At 36.5% G+C, this 26,275-nt stretch overlaps 1 protein-coding gene across 3 annotated transcripts in view; it reads right to left on the bottom strand.

Moving 5' to 3' along the window:
- Positions 1-26,275, bottom strand: part of samd12 (sterile alpha motif domain containing 12) — a 303,220-nt gene that overhangs the window by 21,663 nt on the left and 255,282 nt on the right. For all 3 annotated transcript variants that reach the window (XM_077742973.1, XM_077742972.1, XM_077742971.1), the window contains 3 exons: positions 25,127-25,335; positions 17,653-17,782; positions 12,623-12,763 (listed from right to left, as the gene is read on the bottom strand). In XM_077742973.1, coding sequence (XP_077599099.1) covers positions 12,623-12,763; positions 17,653-17,782; positions 25,127-25,294 — 439 coding nt within the window. In that variant the 5' untranslated portion in view covers positions 25,295-25,335. The remainder of the gene's footprint in view (positions 1-12,622; positions 12,764-17,652; positions 17,783-25,126; positions 25,336-26,275) is intronic.

Below are 26,275 nucleotides of genomic sequence, written 5' to 3'. Positions count from 1 at the left end.
TTTTCAATTATTTTGCGCTAAATATTGATTGTAAACGTTCGCCTTTTCTTTGCACAACTCTTCATTCCACCTGTTTGCCTTGGACCCATTGTTGTCCACTTTGAATTGTCCATTGACTAACGGGGAAATATCACGGGAAAATGCAATGCTCCGCCCAGTGCTGGAAGATATCTGTTATACACGAAAGAGATGCGTCAAAAAAGAGTGCGCTACAATGATTAACAGCCTTCCATGTCTTGGCCACCTGGCCTTCTCGTACCTCGAAATTTTTCTCGTATCTATAGATAATTATTTGCCCGAAATTTTACTCGTATCTCAAAATGTCCGTGTGTCGGGGTGCTTGTATGTCGGGGTACCACTGTATTATTATTCCTTGCTCCTCTTTTAATGATGGTTAGGGTTCAGGCCCCCCTAACTTGGGTAATGTACCTATTTACAAGTACTGATTATCACTATGACATTGTATTCAACCAGATAGTTCCATTCTGGTTACGTCTGCAGCTCCTGCCTCTGTCTCCTGATTGGCTCAGTCATCCGATGACCGCAAAATGTTTAGAAACTTAACGTTGACAAGACGGTACTGTAAATGAATGAAAAGGTCAGGACTGTCTTGCATACCAGGTTAAACACAAAGGGCGGTTTAAAACTTGACTGCACAATTATGAGTGTTCATTCACTAACTTGCATTGCGGCTGCATCAGCAAATTGAAATATTGTTCTTTTATAAAGTATTATTCATTGGCACATCCTACAGCCAGGTTGGCATTTTTCCCTCTCATAAGATCTTTACCGTTAATGTCAAGACAGATTTATGAAGAGTAATTTCACAAGTGGAACTGCAGTAAACCAATTTCCCAATGACTGATGGCACACCTTCTACTGTCTCATACTTACACACTTTCATTAATTCACCTTGCCATTTGGCAGCGACATGTTTCCTTGTTAAAGAAGCACAGGCTGTAAGTGAGTTAGTTATCCACTGAATTTTTTTCAGTTTTTCTAATTTACAGAGTGCATCTCCCGGTATAAACCAGGGAAAACACAATATAAAAGATTTATTTTGTGGTAGTAAACACTAGGCATTTCTCATTAGCTGTATGTCAGAAGGCAGCTACTGGCATGGTTTCTGGGCCACAAGTCATGGGGTCACACTGGACAATACTCAAAAGGATAATGACTCAAGAAAAGTCCCTAAAGCAGAGCTTCTGGTTGAGAGTTAAGGACAGCTGCCCAGTATTACTGGTAGAACATGGATAACATGCAAATACAGATGTTAAAAGACAGGTGTGAGAAAAAAGGCGAATGATTGATTAGCAAATTAACAGCAACAACACACACAGTTTGGCAAAAGAAAAGAGGCTCGTAAATATACTAATACATGTGATGAAATGTGAACCAAAATAAACGTGAGCATGAGGGGTTGGTAAAATGAAGTTAGTGTTAATATCTTCAATGACAATGGAGTGAATCTGGCCAGTGCAGAAAGATCAGTCAAGTGGAAAGAGAAAAAAAAATTGAACATGGGTGTGAAATCTCACATTCACCAGAAAGTGCCCACAAAAGCCATATTTTCACAAGAAAGTGGAGATTCCCTTATGAGGGTGAAGTGGTGCAGAAAAAGAAGAAACATATGAATTCAAATGAGGTTGAACAATTTTTTTTCTCCCCATCACTTGGTTTTATTCGATTGCTAAAAAGTTTGTATTATATTATGAGCCAAGGAAATAAAATCCAGCTCTAAATGTTCAGCGATATATGTGTAACCTATGAAAAAACTACATTTTAAATGGTATAAAACTCAGTACTAACGAGGCATTTCCTAATACGGACTTTTTGACTTCCGATCCAAATCTAAATTATTCTCAACTTCTTTTATCTAAAATCTATCCAATGCCTATATTTTTAGACTAGTAAAAATAATGCAAAATTTGTAGCTTTGTTTAATACATTACACGATGATCAACACTGTCATTAGTTTCTAAAGAGATGTAGCCCCACTCAGCAGACATGAGTCGCTAGTAGTTTGATTTACTGTGGAAAAGCACCATATCTGATACTTTCCGATACTTCCGAAATAGTCAATAGTCACCAATACAGAAACTGAGTATTGGCTCGGGACATCATTAGCCCTCTCTATTTTCCTGTAAAACACCGGAGGTGGGTCACATGACATATACTCGAGGGAATTTATTAGTGCAATTTTTGTTGCACAGAAACATTTTCACCAAAACATTTTTATTAATTCCAAGCAAATATGTCTATTTTTTAATGACATGCATTCCGCATCACTTTGTAATAGATATCAAATTTGCATTTTGTTGAAAATAACTACTTTGAACAAACAAACAAACAAACAAACTAGTATGTGGTTCAGACTAGACAAATGTGGGAACTAAATTTCACTCAGGGCTTATTGTTGGGCTTTGAAAAATTTGCTGCAAATGGCATGGAAAGTGTTGATTATTAATAAACATTCCCTCATAAGAAAAGGGACAACAAATCCCCAACATTAAGCAGGCCTTTTGCACTATACAAAATCAATGCCATAGAGTGATGTTCTCTGGCCTTCTTTAAAGGGCACATTGATTACCTTGTGCTCGAGACCATGTCCAGACAACGACTTCCCCAAAACATTAATATACTGAGACCAAGTCAAAACTTTACTAACCATAATGGAAAAGGTAAATTCGGAATGAATTACCTTTTGGTTACAGCCGTAAAATGAAGCGCAAAAATATCATAGTCGACCAAGCCACTTGTAAAAAGATTCCTATCTTTGCATCTAACAGCAAATATTAGCCATTTTACCTACATGTTCCGTATTCAACAAATTAAGGCAACAAAATGTTTCCTGCTTGCTACTTGCAGCTTTTTGAAAAAGAAAGGGATACAAGTATAAAATGGATTGAAGCCAGCAATAACCACAGGCTTTCTGATATAAATTGATTGCATATGTAGTGTTTGGTGGAGAGGACAACAGATGTGCAAACAAAGTTAATGTCTAGCCACCTCACTACACCACTGAACAATAGATAACGACCGCAATTTCAATTTGACTCATTTGTTTATATAATGATTGTTTTCCTGAGGCCGCAATGTGGAGGTTATGCTTCGTCAGGGACAAGCACATTTGGGACAAATGACAATATGCTCAACAATTGTGTTGAATTATTTGAGGTTTATTCTGCAACATGCACTGATGATACGATAAGTACTGTTAGAATGCTTGATCTATTCTGATTATATAGAAAAGTGAAATTGACATTCAAGCGTCAGAAACCAACCGTATAGAAACTGCACAAGCAGCACACATTTACTTTTACAGAAACTTTTCGGTGAATAGAAGGAAATTCTAAAATGACAAAAATTCAGTGGCAGGCCGTTTTATTATATTTTGTCCATCATTACTTATTATATAATTCCAAATTGTCTGTTAGCTTCCTTTCATTGCTTTCCCCCCTGGTTGCACTGCTTCCACGTGTGTTTTCATATTGAAGCATTTAACCAATCACATTTCAGACATTATTTGTTGCTAGGGTCAGAAATGTGCCTCTGGGCCTTCACAATCCGTTCTGCGGGCTCTGCTGCATTAAACAAGCGTCAATAAGACTGTTGCTTTAAGCAATCAGATTTCGAGTTGGCAACACCACTATGCCTTGTCGCAAGTTTAGGGATACGTCATCGCTTTCACCAACTTTGATTGGCGGGTGATAGAGTGGGTGGGCCAAAGCTACAAAACTGTATCTGGAGCAAGCTGCACAAGCAAATATATTGTTGTGTTGATTTAAAGCCATTTTCAAGACGGACTTTTCAAGAGAAAAAAAGCAGTACATCATTAAGAAAGGTCGGACAACTCCAAAGCAAGCAAATCTGTCACAACCGGCAACGAACATTTTCAGCACTAAATCGAATAAAAACGTATGCCAGAAAAACAACAGGACAGGCTCGACTTTCAGCATTAGCTTTGATGGTGATAGAAAAGAAGGAAGAAAGAAAGGAGGATGGAACTTGTGTAGTTAAAAATGATTTTTGGTGAATAAAATATGGCTATATTCCTAAATCATATTTTAATTGTATGAGGTTATTATTGATTATTTTTATGTGTGGCAGCTGTAGATGCAGTAGAGGTTTTATATCCATAAAATAGTTTTTGAGGGTTGGATTGAAGGCGTCGCTAGAATATGTACGGACCGCCGCTGCAATAATTATGCCTTCAGTAATTGTAAGGGTTTTATGTATTCCCTTCAAAAAGGGCTCAATTTCAAGCCAAAAGCATTCCAAATTCGCCATCAATCATGTCTGCCCTTAAAATGATAGTTAAAATAGTAATGGATGATCTGGTGCAGTGCTCTGCCTTTTTGAAGTAATCTGCCATAAATCACCAATAGACCAATTCTTATCCTAGGCATAAATTACATCATATCCTTTTTTAGGACCTTGCCATTGCACAGTATGCCTTTCAATGTAACTAAACTTGACAGTTTTTCCATACTATTCCATGTCTTTGTCATTCTTTAATTTATTTCAAAATGTTCTTTTGGTACCGCCATATGAATTAATGCCACTTTGAAGTCCACAACTTAAGTGCCAGATCAGCCATGTAGTACTTGATTTAGCAGACATGCCTTAAATAGTGTTATAACATGAGAGTAAGACCCTGAATTTTCCATTTCAATTACGAATTTCACTATTTTATGAAATACAAAAAAGAATTTGAAGAGATGAGCAGTAATCCCTCAACAGAATACAAATATTATGTTAGTTATAGACAATGCTGTATTGAACTGAAATTTTGTTAGTCACAATACTGCTTGTTAAAAAATATAATAATCCTTTTAGATTCTATGAATGTATGCATGGTAAGAGATGAATTTGAAATGTACAAATATTTTACACCCCAAATGTTATAACTGATACATTCTCATGACCATTCTTCTGAAAATGTTTCTCATCTCAATTTGGAATCCTTTGAGTTCAGGCTAAGTGACCATCTCCATGCACTGCCAGCTCTAAGAAGTGTCCTGACATTACAATATGCCAGGATTATAGAATTCCGCTGTTCTCTGGGGGGCATCAAATGTACAAGAAATGTTTTTGTAGCCTTACTTGGATATTTGCTTTTGGAAAATTCTGAACTCCTGAGGCAGTTACTTTGAAAGGATGACATGGTTTCTACCCTGATATGCTTTGCCAGCTGTGAGACATGTACTCAAATTATTCATTTTTATAACCCCAGACCTTCTATGTTCTATACAGATACTGTAAATATGGACAATTTAGAATCTTTAATTTAATATTTCAGTGGCAATGATGAATAAAACTTGTTAAGCAGAGTAAACTCCTAACCATTGCATCATTGCTTGCAATATCATAATGTAAATGCAACCCATGTTTTCATTTAGAGACTGAACTTGATACCACAGAGATTTTGACACTGCTATTTTCTGGCTTGTTTTTAAAATGTTAGATCCTGCTCTGCATTCAAGTACACAGGCTAAGGACAATGTGAAGAACAATTCTATTATCCTAGCCATTATAAGAACAAGGCATAAAATATCTAGATATGCCAATGCTGTAATAGCACTTTCTTAATCACTACTTAAAGGTGTTCAACTGTTTGTTGAAATGTTTAATAAAGAAACTCCTCAATTCAAACCCTGTATATATTGCATTGATGAATATCAATTCAAATTACAAAACAAAACACATTTTTGTTTCATATTTCTGATCAGATGTGGGAAAATGAGTGAGAGGAGCTCTGACCCAAGCTTCAGTTGACCATTTATCACGTGAAGTTGCTACGCTACAACCTTTACTAACTTCTATCCCTTCCCTCATAAGCCACAGGGGTTGCCATGACAACCAATGGAGCACAATCTTTCCCTTTTATTCATTTTTCCATTTTAGTCTCTATTCCATGTAAAGTAAGCAATTCTGTATACTACTATGCGCTTAAGCCTATTGATCTAGATTCGTAATTATACTCGGAAGCTGGATATTGGGCTCCTGAATGTCCGGCAATGGTCAGGGAAGCAAGAAAATGCATCAGACTGAGTGGAACCAGTCTATGGTGCCAGGCAACTGATAGAAGACCTTTTAATGGTATCTCATGTCATGATAACCAAATGAATGTGGTTTCATTACCATGAAACTGAAGCCATGAATGTCTTGCAACCACTCAGATCATTTTGAATGGGAGTATAGAACAATGTATATTGTCGAACAGCATTACTTCCTCGTATTACTAAGTCACTTTAATCATTTGAACAGTTACAAGTCATTCTTACATGATGACTAAACTCCATAAGGTGTGCATGTTAATTGTTAATAGTAATTAGACATCTATGTTAGGGTGAAATTTCTCTCTTTAGCAGTGGTCGGGATCCTTTTTGACAGCCAGAGCCATAGATTGGAATGAGTAGTTTTTGCAGACATGGCACATGCAGGTTACAAATGTGAGACCCTCATTTTTTTGCTTCCCTGTTAAACTTAATTGGGCGAAATTGGGTGGATAAATCCAAAGTTATATTTATATTACTTTGCAGATATGTTAACCAATTTAAAGTGGTACACTCCAACAATTAATATATGAAAATAAACTGAATATTGGCACTGTAACTAGATAGGTGGTTTTTGCAGAAAATGCGGGTTAATGAAAATATATATAGTAAAATCTTTGACCCTAGATACATTTGTTGCTGCTAAGGGTTCAACGTTTCCAGTTTCAGATGTTTGTAGATTAGTAAGATTGGATAATGTTGCAATTAGTTGCAAGTATTTTAAGTGTTTTTTACTGCCTTGTTTGGTAGTGTTAAACAAGCTGAGCAAGAAACCAATCCCAAATTACATTTAGTGTACTGTTATACCCCTAGTGTGTAGTCTAGTGGAGATAATTGGAGACTCAGTCATAATTTTGTTTCATTGTTGCTACTCTGTTTTATATTTGTTATTGTCATTGAAAACAGTTCAACAGAATCAAGACATCTGGTTATATTCCATTATAAAGCTTTTTTTTCTATTTGTTTTAATAATGGCTACTGCTTCAACAACAGGAAGCTAATTTTGAAATAATTACATTGTTGAAAAACACCCTTGTTTAGTTAGGATTTAAAGTTCAACTGGCTCTCATCACTTAAAGGTGAGGTCAACCATGACATCTAGGCAAAGGAGTATTCCATTCGTTTTACAAAATGTAAATTTTCCTCCATTATATCTAAATGGAGAAGGAAATAAAAAAAGGTATTCCCATTGACATCTCATGGGCACCGGGCCATAGTTGAAATCTCTGAGCAAAGAATGTTACTGACAGAAAATGATGAAAAAGAATTAATTTGACCATCCCTCGCGGCAAGAACAGCCATGGAAAAAAAAGGGGTGAAGACAGTAAAGAGCAGTGTGAGGACAGATGAAGCCAAGGGAACCAAAAGGCAGAAGGGCTTGCATACAGGCTGTGGTCCTGAAGGGAGAGATCAGCTAATGAGAGCTCTCGGATAGCCGCACACCGGAACGGGTCATCTGATTTGTGGAAAAGCCCAAAGGAAGAACAGAAGTCACACTGAATGCCTCGAATGCTTTCAACAAAGTCTTGAGGAAAAAACATGCAGTATTGTGAATATTCAATCCACTTCAGGGGTAAGATATATTGGATTTTCCGCTTGAATATAATGATGAAGTTTGAATGCTGTCTTTATTGTGTTCCTATCCTGTGCTCTCACACTACTACTACAATTCCGGCTGGTTCCGTCAAGGGTCCCCATAGCAAATCAACTTTTTCCACTAAATCCCGTCTTTTTCAGAATCGTACTCCACACCAGCCACTTCCATTCATGCTTCTTCTCTTTGGTTGACCTCTAGCCCTGCTCCCTACCAGTTTTACCCTCAACTTCCTTCTACCGATATAGTCCCTCTCTCTCCTCTGGACATGCCCAAATAATCAAGGTTTGGTCTCTCTGACCTTGTCTGCACCACGTCTGTTAAGGTTATTAGTCTTAGATTTTTATATATTTCCTTGCAATGAAGAAAGTGCTTCGCTTACTACATATAAAATGTCTACTTGCAACGAAGTAAATAATTTGCTCCTTTATTAGACGAAACAAAAGGGAAACCAAATCCACTTGAACCGGTGGAATGTGGAGAAGATCCTTCGACTGCATATGACTTTCATTTGTTTTGATATCTCACTTCTGTTGCCCATCCCTCCCTTGAGAGTTGAGATGTCCATTGTAACTAGGGTCCTTGAAGTTAATAAACAAGGAATAGAAGAATGTGACGCCAATACGAACCGGGGACTTGACCTGAACGGTTTGATTTGTCCTTGCAAGAAAAATCAAGATGATTGTCTTTTCTCTTTATTCGTGCATGCATTTGGGAATGTCTATTGGTGAACACTATCAACGTCTTACTCTCATTGTCCCTCTTATTTGCTTAATAATAATACAACAAAATCTGGTCACTCCTAAGGAGAAAAACAGCATATTCATCTATGCTACTTCAAGTTTCTCTGTCTTCATACATTTTATTAAAACAGTTAACATATTTGCAGCGGCTGTCCATCGACAATGACAACATATACCTCTGATAATGACAATGATTGATCCATCAAAATCAAACTAACTAAAACTAAAAGACGAAACAACCACTTTAAATTAAATTGCTTTTATGTCTTCCTTTTCTAATTTCATCGGAAAAAATGTTTCCCTACCGAATACAAAATAAACGTGATTGATTTAAAAAGTAGTTTCTGCTGAGTGACTGCATTCACAAGTATTGAAAGCAATCGTGTGATATGTTTCACATTTGTCTTTGTCAGTCTTAATGAGTCTTTGTTGGAGTAAATGAAGCATAAACACAGGCCGTGTCTACATGCACAGATTAGTGTAGCATACTTTGAAAACCATTTTCCAGGGGTGCCGTCAACTGTGTAATTCAAGTAGATTTTGAGAGTGATGACTCCACAAACCAGTTAATAGCATATTTATTAGCATAGGCTTGCAAAGGCCGTAATGGTCCCGAGCATGAAATTGAACTAGCAAAAAGTTGAAAATTAGATTTCTTTCTGCAAGAAAAGAATTGCAAGACTTTGCTGGGTTCCCACTTTTGCATTACAGTAATTAAAAAACAGTATGTGCAGTCGCTTTAAATTGATTTGCTTGTTGTTTTTTAAAAAGTAGTGATAAAAAAACTGGTTCATCCCATATTGCATTGTCTCAAACCTCTCTGATGTTTGATGTAAATCCATAACTCACTTCCATTTCACCTTGACATCTTGTCTCATGTCAGGGAATATGGTTGCTTCAATTTATAGAGGTTTAATATTAACTGTACAGCCCAGTGAGAAGAAAAACTGAATTGGACATCATGTCCCATGAGATGCAAGTTTATTGCTTTCTGTTATTATCGATCTTTCTTATTTTTCTTTTTTTCATTCTTGTTTATGCTTTGTTGAAATTGGCTTATTATGATGGCTCTATTTTTCATCCTTGTTTATGCTTTGTTGAAATTGGCTTATTATGATGTCTCTATTTTTTCATTTTCTTAGTGCATGAACTATTTTTCTGAAGTTCTGAAAGTGCATGAAACACTTCTTTAGATGATGTCAAAAAACAATTTAAAAAATATATATATTGAGAATATTGGGGAAAAACAGGAGATTTTAACTATGTTTAAGAAATATGGTGAATATTACTGCAAAACAGATATCTTCAAATCATAAATAAGTGACATTTATATACCCTTTTCATATAATGTTCATTTTTGTATTGCTCCAAAATTTCCATCTGAACACATATGTCACGATGTGGGGGCGTGCAGATGTGAAAAGATGGGGATGGTTTTAATAAAGAGAGCAATACAAAGTGCAAATACAATCAGGGAGTCTAAGAATACAAAACTGAACCAAAAGCCAGAGAATAAAAGATACCTTGGATGCACACCGAAGACTGAAATGACCTGGACAAGGACGCAACAAGAAATGAACAAACATACAAGAAATGAACAAACATAAAATACTTAAATACACAGCCATGGGTTTACGAGACACTGAGATGTGGGTGACACACAAGGAAACAGAAAGGCTAAGACACATAGGGAAGGTGACCACAAGTGAAATAAAGCAATGCAGAATCAGGGCAGGTTATACAGGGAAAATACTAAAACTAAATCAATACCAAACATCAAAACCACATAAACCTAACAACTTGTGTAAGTAACCAATTTAAAACCCAAATTTTAAGGATTCATTCATTATTTCAAACAGAGACAAGACCACAGTGATAGCTAGACAAGTCCATATAGTATTGCAATATATTACAAATACTGTGACATCCCTTATATTTTTATTTTTTCGCATTAACCATAAACTCAGACGCTGCTATTGTCGAGGGTTGTTTTGGCCTGTCTCACATTACTGTAGCCTCATTAACTATGACTACAATCGCACCGATATGGGAAAATCTAATTATTCCCCTCTAAAGGCCTAGTAACCCTTAAAGGTTAATCACTGTCTGTCTAGCAAGCAATGATACGGTATTCTACAGTAATTACAACACCTCACTATGCTTTTTTTTAAATTTTTCCCCCCCCATGAGCCTTTTTCTCCTGCTCCTCTGTCTCTCCTTTTCATTGCCTTAGAGATATTGCACTATTTTTACTTCATCTTTATATGAAGTAAGATTTGTCTATAATTATGTAACTGTGGTGTCGTTGTTGAAAAATGCCAATGATCATGATACAGGAAATGCAATTGAAGAGTGGAACATAAAGCATATAAAGTGTAGTAATATAGCTAATTTGACAATAAATAACCACAAAGGTACAACCAATTAAAGTTAACTGGTTAAGTTACATAGGTTAAGTTGATGTGAAATGTGCCACAGACACTCACCTGGGTAAACGGTTTGAGTATAAAATGTATTGGTTTTACTCTATATATGTATATATATAAAAAAAGGACTAACTTACAAACTTGTAACCCAAAGAGGCATCTATTTCTATCTTTTGCGTGGGAATTCGACGAACCAATCTGGGTTTCTTTTCACACCACCTACCTTCCTGTTTTCCTCTCTGCTCGATCTTCTCACCCATCTGTCTTCTCACCTCCTTTTTATTTCTCTTTCACCTCATCAACCCACCGCAATAGATCCCAAATGGTTACAGCTCTTTTTGCCTTGAGCGAGAGCTCTAAGTGCATATGTTATGGGCATTGAAATAAAAGCCATTCCATCCTACCTAGTCCCAGTAGTTCCAAAAAAGATTTAAGAAAAACAACCTAAAAAGGGTCTCAAACACAAAGGGTTTCCATGTGCTCCCTTTACACTTGGGGTTGAACCTCATGCAGTACTTGTTGAGATCAGAACAGTGCATATTGTAATTCATCACTGGAAAGTCGTTGTCAGCCTTTGCACACTATATTTATTTTGACTTCACATTTCAGTGACCAAAGTATCTTTTCAAATTGGGTTTTTTACTCATTTTACTATCTTGTGGGTTTATCATTAGCACTAATGTACGAACACAGAGCAATGTTGTGTCCAAGAAACTCCAGTACATTTTCAAATATCATATTGTTCGAACTTGAAGAACAAAAAATAGAAATTATCCATCAATTTTTTTCTGTCTGAGTCAGTATAAAACAACCACGAATCAGTACTGGTCGAAAGTTGGGAACCATCGCTCCAACATGTGACCATCTACCCACTGCAAATTGAGGGCGTGAGCAGCAAAAAATGTGAAATCCCCTTTGTATTAGATTAATTTTGTAATTATTACTATTGTAAGCATTACAGTAATACCGTGATATACAAGTACAGATTTTGCTACTGCAACCAAGATGGTGCCGTTCAACTGGCAGGCGGTGGCGGTAGCTCCGTCCACTCTTGTTCGTTTTGTGTTTTTGCTGCTTTTCTGTCTTAATGATTTGATTTGGTGATTCTTATGTGCTTTTGCTTTGTTGTTCTGCGGTCTTTGCGACTGTACTGCCTAACTTGTAACTGTGTTTTTTTTCTGTATCTGCATTCCCCTCCTTCTTGTCACTGTCACAATGAAATTTCCCAAATACGGGATGAATAAAGTTGGATTGGATTGGATTGGATTGGATAACTTTATTCATCCCGTAATCGGGAAATTTCTTTGTTGCAATAGGAAGAGGGTGAGGATGCAGGAATAGAAAAGGCATTATACACAAATGGGTACTTAATAGTAAGTTAATAAATAAATACATGAATAAATATATAAATAGGTAGGTAGTTATCCAATCCAATGATCACATGAAGCAGCTTGACACAAATTCAAAACGCCATACACTCATAAGTATCAATTAAAGGACCCCCTAATCATTTTCCATCAAAACTAAACAGTTGTTTGTAGTTTTGTAACCATTTTCATTAATCATCTCCTGTGGGATTTAGAACAAGAAGCAACTTCCCACAACTACAAATGGCAAAAAAAACAATAGAGCTCTATTACGTGACTGATTGGGAAAAAATTAGATGTTTTCCTGGGAGTAGCCCGACATTCGTGGTCGTCTATTACGAAGTTTATGCAAGCACAAAATTTGCATTCCAAATTTGAGGGACATGTGCCATGTTTGCAAAAAAAAACAAGGAGGCGATATGTAAAATCTGACCTTGTGTAAGAAGTTGAAGGGTCCTAACTTCCTCTCGCACACGGAGCTGCAGGACCTGTTGTAGGATGTTCTGCCTCTCTGCTTCCTGCATAATGCCCATTCTCTCCAGCTTTCGGTCTGTCAATCTCATCAGAGCCCGCCCTAAGAAAAAAAATCAAATTATGATAAAAGATTGTCAAATGGGAATCGATTTTTAAAAAAAAGTCTCATAACAAGAGGTAGGGTTGTAGTAGTACATAACACAAATATTGGTTGCCATGACAAGAATTGCAGAGGCACTAGTATTTCTTCCAGCACTCCGTTATTAAGAGAAGCTTTACATCTACCACAAATTGTCAGATTTGTACTAATTAATGCGAAAAACTTGATATATGTTATCTTATAGAATTCTCATGAGAGCAGGCTGGATTACAGCAGAGCTGCACAATTATGGCATTTTGACAGCACATTTTGATTTGTGTTATGTCAATGTTTGTTGCACCAGAAAGCTAATGAGAACCTCTACATATGTATTACATTGCAAGGCCTGCATGATTGGTGCTAAATAATACAGTACATGCATTTTATTACTATAACAGAGTACATTGTATTTTTGGTAATACTCCTCAAGTTTGAAATCAGAAAGAACATTTTTTTACTATCAAAATTATTAATAAAAAAGAAAATATTTTTATTTATTTATTTGCTATAATGTAATTTACAAACAGTAACTATTATTATTCTTTTTTAGATTTCCTTTCAGTATAGTTCAATGTTGGTTGTTTTTACTATACATATGCAATTACTCATAAGTCACAATTTGGTCTCCATCAAAACTTAACACATTGGAATTCACGTTCTTTTCAAAGATTTTTAGTTTTGAGCTAAAAACATTTTTATGTGCCTTACAAGTTTCAATTAATTTGCATTGTGGTGTTGTTGCTGTGGAGTTTGCTGTAATAAGTATGATATATCAGATAAGCTAGATAGTAGGGGCTTTTTAATTATATGACACAATAATTCAGGTCAACAAGCAAGGCTCTGAATTATGGAGGACCACAACATCCAGTGCCATTTCCAGTTTTTACCATGATAATGAGGCATGATGTATTAGGGCCACTTTGGAATGAAATGATAGAAAAATGGTGAATAACAATAACATTGTTATTTTAAGAGAAAAGTTTAAATGTTTTAAATATGAAATTGCAATGTTGCCAAACATTTTAAAGAATAAAAATAACAATACATTTAAAAAACTATTTTTAATGTGATTTTGTTTTTTCCCACATTATGTCTCTCATGGTTGAGGTTTACCCATGTTGACAAATGCAGGCCTCTCTAATCTTTTCAAGTAGGATAACTTGCACAATTGGTGGTTGACTAAATATGTATTTGCCCCACTTTATATATGATGAATGGAATTCACTGTATATATGATGAATGGAATTGTAAAATGCATGAACATCTTTGGTATTCAGAATAAAATGTAAATAAAGTCACACATTAATGTTTACATTAGACGCTATCACTCTGTATTGGGGTTAAATGTGCATGAGGCCATTGAGATTGTTGTGCTTTATTGAAATAATGTAACAGTGCACACATGTTGATTGACACGCAAACATTTACAAATATGTCAAGGTCCTCATCTTTTGGAACTGACACGAATAGTTTGCTTGTGTGCATGAAGTGGCATATGAGCAGAGTTGGTAAAGTGTCTCCTTTTTTCCTTGTTTATCCATCTCTTCAGTTTGGCCTTTGCAATGTCTCTGGCTAAAGTTGTTTCTAGGCAGCATCTTACACTTAAAAATCAACATAGACAGCAGTTTTTGTCCATTATAATGGCAACTTAGCACACAAATGAAAGCAATTTTTTTGTGGGTTGTTGTGCACAACGCTACCATGCTGGTTCTCGTATTGTCCACAGTGTGTTTTAGATTAGTTTAGACTAAACTTCATTCATTCTGTTCTACCGGGATGTCGAAAGTGAGTGGGACCTCGTCCATGTTAGTGATGTGGTTGGCGGGATAGCTGGTTGATCAATTTTTTTGCTGCAGTCGGAGCAGAAAATGGCCATCTTTTGCCAGTAATCCGTCAGAAGATGATATGTCACAGTGGTTCTTGCCCAAATGGATAGATTGCCCGGCTCGAAATGTTTATGGTAGTCATTGGAGAACACAATGCTAACCAATAGCCGCAATAAATAAATACCATGATTTTACTTGGGGTCATGGACAACACTATCATAACCTGTAAATTAGACGAATAGTCTATGATAAATTAAGAGAAACGGTTATGGGTGGAGGTCAAGTTTTAGCTGTCTATGACAATAGTGCCACGTCACAACCTTTTGCAGTGATATAACATGGAACTGAAAATGCGTCTTTAATCAATTTTTTGTGCCAAGCTTTTCCATTACAAAATGAGTCCGAGTATTGTAATTACAACAGATCAGAGCCTAATGTTTAATTATGCCTTATTATGCTTTAATGCAGTTTTAATGACATCTGGGTGGTTCTGTTAAGAATGGGAGGTAAAGATCGAGGGAGGTAAAGCTGGAGGATGGGATGCATTGATTTCTTTCAAAATAGGATCAAGTTCTCGGTTGCATAATACATTTCACATAATCACAAAAACATAATGTGGATGCACATCCATGAAACATTGCAATCACAATCAAATGCCGCAATTTCTATAAATTAAAAAACTTGGTAAAACTATTAATTACTGCATTTACACAGTAACATATCTGTAAACAATTAGCCAGTGTTTGTGTCATTTTATTCTTCCATAACAATAGTAAATGCAGCTTTTTAATTTTCTTGTTTATGATAATAGGATGTACAACTGAAGAAAAAATATATTGAATTACAGCTCACAATGGTTTTGGATTGTGTTAAATTAATTGGTTCTTGTTTGGAGAGACAAACTGAATTACTCACACTTAATTGTAAGTAGGACTTTACATCTGTGTATTTATGTGTCTATGTGCATGCAAATGCATGTATGTGGTGTTTCATAACCTTTTTCTGTAACATATTTATAGCTGAATACCCAAACTAGGCCATGGTGTTAATCAAATGTTATGAAGCTGAGCTGTATGCAGTCAATACATTTTATTCTCTGGAGGAATTACAAAAAAATAGGTTGTCCTTCTGCCCAATAACTATACTGACACAATTTACTTTGCTAAAATTTGCTTATCTGAAAGGATTGGTCAAAAACATATTTCATGAAACAGTGTAGAATATCAATGTATGATGCACATTGGGAGGAAAGAGTATGTGAACCATTTGGAAACCAAACTACTAAGTCCCCTTAAAAAAAGTATAATATTTAAAGTTAAAGTTCAACACGAAAAATTGTATATTTTTTGCAAAGTTAACAAAAAGCTACAATAATTACAATGTTTCAAAACACTGTAGCCCCAAGAAAACACGTAAAATAAGCCGATGGAGCTCAGAGTGGATAAAAATAAAGGACATAGTACCTGATTACAAGTCGCAGGCCCAGCCGAATTACATTTTAAAAAGAGTAATTTACATATGGAAGAGCAAGAAGTTAAGGATAAACTAAACACAGGAGAACTGAAAAGACAAACACGAGTGAGGTGTGGAAAAGCTTCAAAGATCTCTCTTTTCGCGCTCTTTGTCTGGCCTTTTAGTCTGTGTTCCAGCGTTATTTTGTTGTGGAACCGCATTCATCATGTTGATAAAAATTAGTAGATTATTTTACCCTTGGAAAATGTTGCGTTTTTTTCCTGCCAAAAAAAATGAAATTATGGGTATACGTCGGGCTCAGATCTGGCTTTCACCCCGATCTTAGCTCTAAGTTAAACACAATTTCTAAACTGCTAGGTTGAAGTCACACAAATAGACACTACATGATTAATACCTTCCAAGCATTTACTATTGAATGCCAACTGCCACTCAAATATAGCGAATAATGGTGAAAATGATTTAAGTACAAAACGAGGCTCATCATCATTTTGCCCCTTTTCATGGCCTTTGAGCTATTTTACACTGTCAGACAGTCACTGACTCGAAAAAGCCCTTGACGGCAACAAACAAATTCATTAGCATGATCAGTCGTGCTTGGAGAGGTGGTGTGCATGCCAATTGACATTTGTCTGTTGCCATGCGGACAGCAGCAGTGTGACTTTGGGGATCCTCATTTAGAAAATGATTGAAATGGCAAACTCCACACAGATGCACACAACCTGGATATGAACCCAGGACCCCAGAGCTGTGAGGCTGACGCACTAACCGCTCGCCTCACCGGGCCGCCCACTTTTCATCAATTATACCAAAAAAAGAGTTCTCATTTCGTATCAAGTTGGGAAAGGCATAAACAATTGAAGCGCACCAAGATGGCAGCATAATATTCCAAATAATTATAATCCTCGTAAAGCGTGATTTGTGGATGAGTGTGTATGTGTGCGTATGTTAAGATTATCTCACTATGTTTGTCCAAAATGTAAAATGTAGAGAGTTGAATTTTTTTATGGTGGCCAGAAACAGCTGTCGGACCCTAATAGACGAGTGATTGCCTTTCTTGACCTTCTCTAAGAGTGTAAATCTTTTATTTGTTTAACACCCATTTTTCAAAAGCTTTTTTTTCTAATAGCGCAACAATTGTCTTTTGGTTCTAAACCAGCAGGCGGGACCGGCGAATCCAGTTCCCCCTGCTTGTAATATTAAATAGGGAGGTAAAGGGAAATGAAATGTTTCCACAAACAATCACAATTTTATGAAGACATTGATGACAGAAACAGAATGACAAATGATGCATCAGTTAGAATTCATATTAGTATTAGATTAATTAAACTTTTTAATATCAATTCCCATCTTGAGAAAATTTGAAAAAGCTGTCAATAAAGCAGACTACTCATTCCCAGAGCAATAAAATTTGTTTTCACACAAATTATTACATGCACAGTTTGGAGATTATTCATCAAAACATTGGTACATCGTAATATTTGCATTTTGACTTAGAAATGTGTACTGTAGTAAACAATATACTGTCAGAAATATATATGTGTAATAGTGTACCTGTGATATCATGTTGTTTAAAGGAATCACTGTATATCTGATGTTGATTTGGACAGTGTTTCTTTAGCCATTTGCAGACATCTTGTTGGGTCCACAGGGCCACAGGTTTCGACAGTTTCACGTATCCAGGCTGACAGGAATAAATAATGGGCAAATGTTTATGTTTCTCATAACGTCAAAATATATGCAATTCACTGACTGTTCTTTTTTTGTTTTGTTTGGGGAACCCAAACAGTTCAATAAACCAAAACAACAGACTTAATATATTAACATATAATAACTCATTTTCTATATTGTTAATTTAATTTAGTGTCTTTAGTGAGAACATTTTATTACCAGACACTCGAAACTAAATATTCTTTTAGAAAACATCCAGCATCCTTGACTCCATGCCTTGGCCTTACACAATTATTTTTTTTGGGCAGACCACAAAAAAAATTTGCCTTGTAATATCTTTGGTGATAATTTTCCATTTGAGACTGAATGGACAAAACAAACCATTATAATGGGATGCAAGTGTACACCATGGCAGTCTGAAGGGGCACTCTGCTTTTAAATGTAATTAGGCAGTTACATACGAAGATTGCAAACAAGGGGCGATTAGAATTTCCAAGCCTCAAACTTCCACTTAAGGCTGCCCTCTAGTTCTGTTGTGTTGCAATATACCAATGATATTCCAACCTTTTATCCTCTACACTTGGAGTGTAGATTTACAGGAGTGGTCTGTGTTTCTTCTTCCATTGCTAACAGGGCTCACACTTTCCTATCCAGTCACTGTCAGCTCTATCTCTCCATGCCCTCCTACAGCTTTACCGCTCATCTTATTTCAGCATGTGGCTAACATTGTTCTGTAGCCGATGCTGCTCTTTCCTATTCCTTCACTAAAATCATAGAGTGGAGTATTTTAGGTTTTTAATATTGGGAAAGCAGCACAAATATAATATTTTTGGATACTAAACAATATATTCAAGTGAAAAGAACAGTAAATTGAAATCCATGTCAGGTGAATATATACACACACACACACATCCACACCCGCACGCACACCCACACCCAGAGAGAATTGTTTCATAATGTGTGCGATTCTATTGTTTGGCATTGTCAGCAGTGCCTGAATAAAAGTGGGCGCCAGTTTGAGAACAAGCAGTGAAAAAACACCACATTTACAATTATTTTTAGTGTGCATGCATTTTTTGGGACACCCTGTATATATATAAAATATATAAACATATATATAAACATATATATAAACATATATATAAACATATATATACATATATACTGCAACAATAGAACATGTTTTGCATGCTTGTTATTCATTTTAATACATTAATAACTAATTTTCTTTCATTTTTGTCTTTTCCTATCTTTCATACAAAAGTGGGAAACTGATCATTTTAGTTTAGTTGGTAGTTTGTTTGAGGACTGTGGGACGAATGACAGAATTTACATATAAAGTACTGCTCTACTTACAAAAGAGTTCTTATGTTTATTATTATTTTTCGGTGAGTTCGACGCATCTCATTCTGATTTACAGTGTAATGTTCCATGGTAAAAAAACTGTTGAGATTGAGTGAACACACAACATCAACACTGGCTATTCAGGCACATGTGTGTCAAGGCTTCTAGAAACGTCAGTTCAAATGTCAGTACTCTAAGCAGGAAGGCAAAAGTGAGAGGACAACAAATGAAGCTGATATGTAGATAGGAAAGTCCATGCTGCCCTTGATGCGATTGCTTGGCAGCTCGCATTGGTGCTGAATCTGCAGCGTGGTGGGAGTGGTTTATTGGAGGAAGAAACCGCATTAACCATTAAACACTGCTCAACTCAATGTTAATTAACCCTGACTAGGAGCCTTAGGCAAAAAAGGGAAAGTGAGGCTAAATTCAGACAGAATGGTGACAGAGAAAAAAGTACTGTGAAAGTGGAGTGAAAACATTCTGTAGATACGAGTATCTCTACTTATGCAAAAATCAGGTTACGAAAGGCCTGGATGGGAACATTTTATATATCAATATACAACAGAAATTCAAGTTATGAAATGTGAAGTCTCAAAAGTTCAAATATCCCCCCCAAACATAATTACACTTCAGATCAAGTACTTTATTTTGAAAGTGACGTGATAGAGTTGAACACATGTATCAAGGCTACTCGCGTTTGGACAGTCAGAGCACGTTTAACTACGGTAAGATAGATGGCAGCGCCCTAAGCGAGCAATGCCAGGCACAAGTAAGTTATTTTTTTCACATTTTATGCAAGATACTGTTGATTTTTTTCTTGAATTCCATTCATAGACGTCAAAACAAATTTTGTTCAGCGTTTTATCTGTTTATCTTTTTTCACTTTTGAAATATCTGACCGGATCGGCCACATTGTCTTGCAATATGGCATTTTGTCTTTGTCCCCTTGTAGTTTCGTGCATGCCAAGTCTAATATGTGCGCATATAAGCCGTACTCTTGATTTACTCAGCATTTATTGGAGCGCCAAATACAGTGTATATGCAAGAAAATACGGCACCACCACTGTACGTAGGTGTACTAACTGGCAAAACAAAGGACTGGAAAAAAAGAAAAAAGAATGGAAAACGTTGGAGCTTCACAAAGGTGTGGAGACGAGACTCATTTTCCATGCACCCATTTGTGAGTCATGGGCTATCTGTGTTTTACATTCTACTCTCTTTCAGTTCATAGTAGTGCTCCTGAGACTGGGGGAAATAGGTGAAGCTGGTACCAGACTGCCAGTTTGAAGTAGCAAAGAGTGGGGAGAAAACATCAGTAGGATAGGAGAGAGCAAGAGCAAAAATAACAGGAGCACAATCATGCTCAAAGAGCTCTGCTCAAGATTCCGGGCCAATTAGAGGTTTGAGTGACAGAGTAAGGCTGTGAAATGTAGCATGGTCTTTTTTCTAAAATGAATACATTTGGAAACAAGCATGCACAAAAACTGGTACACCCAAATGGTAAAATATAACAAACAGATAAATAAGCAACATATTTCCAATCATAAAAGAGAAACTCAGCAGGTGTACTGCAACACAAGCATCCCTGTGGTGTTGTCCTTAACTTTAATTGATAACTAAAAGCTCAGCGTGGCTTTTCTTCATGTTGCCTTAGCAACACTGCAAGGACAAGCTCAAAAATTAAAGAGTAGAAATTGCAGAGCCTTGAAGGGAACGCACAAACCTGACATGAACCGTAGCGTGTCATAATAAACAGCCACACAGTAACGACTGCAAATTGTAACATACACAATGGACCATGTAATTGCTCCAACAGTGATATGCATTTAAAGCTCCAATATGGATTCAGTGAGCCAAATTAATCAAGAGGCAATCACCTCCTTTTGTGGGCTCATGTGACTCAGAATTAAATGCAGTGCGTGGCTGATTGAAATTGGCAGTGTAGCACTGATTGAATTTGACTGCATGGCGTGCTTTCAAGTTCCAGAATCAACGTCATAATGGTTCAAAGTAATTGGCATTTAGAACAAAGAATAAATCACAGATCTGACAAACTAATACTTCCATCTCGCAACGTTTTGGGAGTGATGAATACATAAAAACAAAGAGGCTCCAAAACAGTGGGATTTCATGAGGATTATGCCGTATTTTCATGCCTTTAGGGCTCACCGAATTAAAAGGCACTGTCTAAATTGCGGGTGAATTTCAGTATTTTGCCCATACAAAATGGGCTTTGGCTCAATGGACACCAAGCACTATCATAATGTTGTGTATATTATTAAAAAGAAGGAGGAGCAAAACTGAGTTTGATTGTGCTTTATTGACGTAATGTGTACTCAAGTTAATATAAGTCAAAACATTAAAACATGTACAAATTTGTCAAAAAATGGGCTTTCATAAAAGTAATGGTTGATGGGCATAGGCAAAAGATCGCCTTGCTAGCCAACACTTTAGCCCAGGCAACCACAAGCTCAAATCGTCGCATAACTTACTCGACCCTGTCTGTCATTCTTCGTATAACTATGTTTGCAATGGACATCTATCTCTCCCAAACAGTTCAACTTAGATCCGTGGAAATTGAGCATTGTCATTTTTACTTGTCGAAGCTGATTTACCAACTCTCTCCACTGGCAAGACATGTTTTTGTTGAGGTGCCCCGATGGAGCTTGATTTCCATGTTCCTCTGCCCAGCAGATAGCACCCAGTATGAACTATGCCTAATAATCATATCTCTTTGCAGGTGTCATTGTCGGGGGTAAATCGATATTGTTTCACAAAATGTAAATACATATTTTCCTACTGGCACGAGCTCTTTGCTTGAAATACCTTTCACATCAGGCCGGTCAGTGTCATACAGTGACAATTTTGAATTCAGTGCATAGATAAGGTGCACCAACTTATTGGGCGCTCCATTGTTCAGATGGCATGAAATCCTGCAAATACTGCATTCTTGTGTGGTAGAGATTGGAGACCCCTGATCTATAGACTAACCCAGAGGTGGACAAACCAGTCCTCGACGTTTGTTCGTAAGTTGAAAGTTTGTAAGTAAGGGAGCGTCTGTATAGTCCGTATACAAATTACTAACACAAACCATTTCTGCATAGATGTACTTATTCACAAACTAAGGAAAATTAATGCTTGAAAATATTGGTAAAAAATACCAAATATGTTTTGTTTCCCACTTAAAATGCTATGTCTTCTCCTGCCCGGTTCTCTGAATGACCATTGACCGTTAAATCTCAAATAATTCCTACCATTGTGGGGAAAATAACTGGGAATATGAATTAAATAAAATTCTCCTTTTGGGTATTATTAGTTTTATTGCTGTCTCGTGTAACTATGGGAATATTTTTTATACTAAACATCCATCCAGTCAGTCATTTTAACAATTATATTTGTCAGTGTCTGAAAAAACTGAGTTTTCCAGAGGAATGGGTTGAACAAATTTATGTCAATAAAAAATTACTGTTCATATTCCCATAAAATAATATATGGCTCTGATTGAATATCTCTTTTTTTGATGGCAAACTTTGTTTTCAATCTTACTGTGGCTTAAGTGATGAGTGTAATGAGAAGAGCCATCGTTCAATCAGCAGCCATATATTTTTTTGAAGGTGCCTTCCATAAAAAGGTCTCAAGTGGATGTTTCCCTGATTGATCTGTGTGATATATTCGTAGCAAATACGATATGGAACTATCAATCTGGCTTGCCAGGTTGGCTTCCTTCCACATGCCAAAAAGATGTGAGGAACACTGATTGAAAACTATAAGGTGTTGTCTGTGTGCCATCTGAATGACAGTCAACCTGTTCAGGGTGTAAAGGGGGTGTGGGTGTGCACGGCAAGGGTATAAAAAGAACATGTGATGACTCAAAAAAGGAAGAACTAACATCTCCTGTTATCTTAATAGAGAGATATTGTAATAAGAGAGACTCTCCATTTAAAGTAATTCTATTTTGAAAGTAGCCACAAAGGTGGATAAAGTGGAAATATATTCCGGGATAAATGTATTTTTCTTAGTGTCACATCACAAGGTTGGCCTGGGTCAGCATAATATAGTTTCAGAGTACCCTCTAGTGTTATAAACGTAGCAGTGCAGTTGTTCTGTTGCAATTGCACAGAACTTTACCACTAATTGGAGGGTTGACGGAGAGTCTATTATAGATATTGTGATCCGTCTGATATCCTGCTCATAGCTAATTAGCATCCTTGGCAAGCTTGATTTCACCTTCTATTCTTTCCATCTCTGTCTCATTAGAATTAGGAGCTCCAGACCTGGCAGGAGCTGAATATCATCCTTATTAATTAATCTATTATATGAAAGAGCGCAAATGGATGCAGTATGTATACCAGTGCAAGTATGGATTTGTGTGAAAATAACACAGTGCCATAAAAAAAGTTAATAAACCATCTTATTAGAGACAAAAGTTTACAAACTGTTGCATTTCACAGAACGCACAGGCATTCATGCCACACTTTGCTCTGAAATGCATGCATGAAGAGGTGTTGACATCATACAACAAATCCAGCTAAGACCACAGACGCACTTCCATTAGTATGTAAACACTAAGTACTCCAAAATGAGAGATGATAGTATTTGTGTTTCTCCCCATCTCCTGTTTTTTCCTAACGCTTCTTACCAAAAAAAAAAAAACAAGGTAACACACGGAAATATTATCGTCACTCCACATCCCACAAACATGTGGTAAATTTGGTTGATTAATTTTAAGTTAAGTTCAGTAAACATGACCTTGCACTCTCTATTTGCGCTCTGACTTGTTATCAAGATTGCTGAGCACAACATAGCTTTTCCACCAAGCATGGCAAAATAAACCAGATTTATTTTGGCTCAAAAGCAATGAAATTAAAATGTCTCTTCTGGATTGTTAATTCCACATTTACACAGAGCAAAAATTATTGGAGTAAGTAAGAACAAATTTATGAAATTGTATACTGTATTTGTCACTGTCTGAGAACCAGGAAATAGTTAATTTTCTCAGAACATACCTGATTACATTATCGAGCTTGCAAAATGCTAAACAGGTTGAAGCTATATATAAATATAACAGCTTCAAGCAGCTTTGCATAACATGAATATTGCAGTGTGATGCTTTGTCTCTTGTTTTGCTGAGATTAATTGACTCACAAACCAAGTAAGTGACAAACATAACAGTTTAACCTGAAACAGTGCAATGAAATTGGAAATCCACACACGGTCGCCATTAACCACGGAAACTGGTTCTTCGCTTCAGAATGGTCAATTGAGCATTTGGTGGGTTTACTTTATAAACTATGATATTGTAGATTTAATTGAGACATGACAACATCAAGACATAGTAGCATAGTCACTCTTGATTGATAATTCATGCACACTTGTTAACAAAACAGAAAGTTTGGCATTTGCTAAAATACAGTCATACCTCTACTTACGAACGCCTCAAGGTATGAAACTTTCAGGTTACGAAACTTTTTGAGATACAAACGAGTGCCTCAAGATACGAAAAAAGAGCTATGTTACTAAAAACTCAATATATTTCCGATATACGTTATTTTATTTTGACATTTTCGCGGATACACTGCTTCTTGCTTGACAATTTCCCTATACTCTAATTACTGGGCTCTCATTGGCTGTCTCACAACAACCCTCCATGTTTCTTTGTCCGCCATTGTCTGCTTAAACTTATGCCTGGGTGAAAAATTACACGACAAATAAATCATAAAACGTTACTGAAAAATATTAAAAGTAAACCAGAGCTACAGCACAATTTTGTTCTGCTATGTAAAAAGATAATAAAGCACTCTATTGTATTTTATTCTGGTGGTTAAATTGCGCTGGTTTAACTGTGTGATTGGCTGAATACTGTCTTTTTGATTTAGGACCCCAGGACCATGGTGTGATTTATATTAGGGTTGCCCCCGCACGTACAACACAACTCTGCTTATCTTTAGGCTGAGACATGATACCAAGAGGTGTTCCACATAAATACTACATTGCATTTGTTCTGGTGCCTTACCCGTGTTAGCTCAGATTCAGACACTGAGCGATAAGGTGGCAAACGGCGCTGAAAAATGGACGGGCTGATATCATGGTAGTTCGGGCTGTCATCATCCAGCAGCACTGACGGGCCGTCGACAGACTCCTCTACTTCATCTACTTGCGATTCAACATCCTCTGGATACATCTGGTGGTCAATGCCATTCTGACTCAGGGTGCAGTGAACAGCTGTGCAGGTCAAAAGGCACAAATGAATTAATAACAGGGTATGGAAAAAAGGTTAAAATATATTATGCTCTTTGTAACTAAATCTTTCTGAACTAAGTATAATTTCATGAAGGTGCACAAAAGTGTCACATCATTCATCTCATCAATATTAATCCATAAATAAGGTGCACTTTTGTCTTTTAAGAAAATGTAAGTGTTTCTGCTTATTATATGCTGGTTGTAATTTTATTTTGTTAATAGTCAAAACATGCCACAACTGCGAATCTGTTACAAGGTTGTTTGAGTATATAAAAAATGTAATTTGAGCACTGTCCGCTAGATGCCAGCAAGGTGTGCAATATAACCAGTACCCTACATTTTTTTTGAATCATTACAAATGATAAAAGAAAGCACATACTTAAAATGGGTAAAAAGACTGAAAATATGCATAAAAAATAAACAAAAGAAGGAAGAAAACAGAGTAACAGTGTACATTAGCTCAGAAGAGTGTTTTTCCCATTCCCAACACCACTGATTAGAGGTCAAATGTCCAGAGTTTTGATGGCTCCAAAGAATGAGAAAAAGAAACATATTCTACAACTACAAACTATGTTGGAATTGTGGAGATTGTTAAGTTTTAAGAGCCCAAGAAAATGCTCGTTTTCACAATTAAAAAGAAGACTGATGAATGAGTCACCCCAAAATGTGACGTACCGAAAACGTCACCCACACTACAAAAACAGGGTGGTACAGTAAGAAAAGAGTTTATATTCTGCACTGTTGAATGTTATGAGAAGGCAGTAAAAATCCAGACAATTAGCTTCTCATTTCAAATGCTACGTTTTTGTTATTTGCCCTGTTCGAAATTGGATTTTCAAATTGGCACCGGGCAGGTGACACCCTGAATTGGATTAGCACAAGGCAACACACAACCATTCACATACCTAGGGGCAAAATTTAG

Source organism: Stigmatopora nigra, chromosome 21, assembly GCF_051989575.1.
Source record: "Stigmatopora nigra isolate UIUO_SnigA chromosome 21, RoL_Snig_1.1, whole genome shotgun sequence".
NCBI lineage: Eukaryota > Metazoa > Chordata > Actinopteri > Syngnathiformes > Syngnathidae > Stigmatopora > Stigmatopora nigra.
Note: the sequence above shows the minus strand (reverse complement) of the source record. Positions and strands in the feature narration are given on the sequence as shown.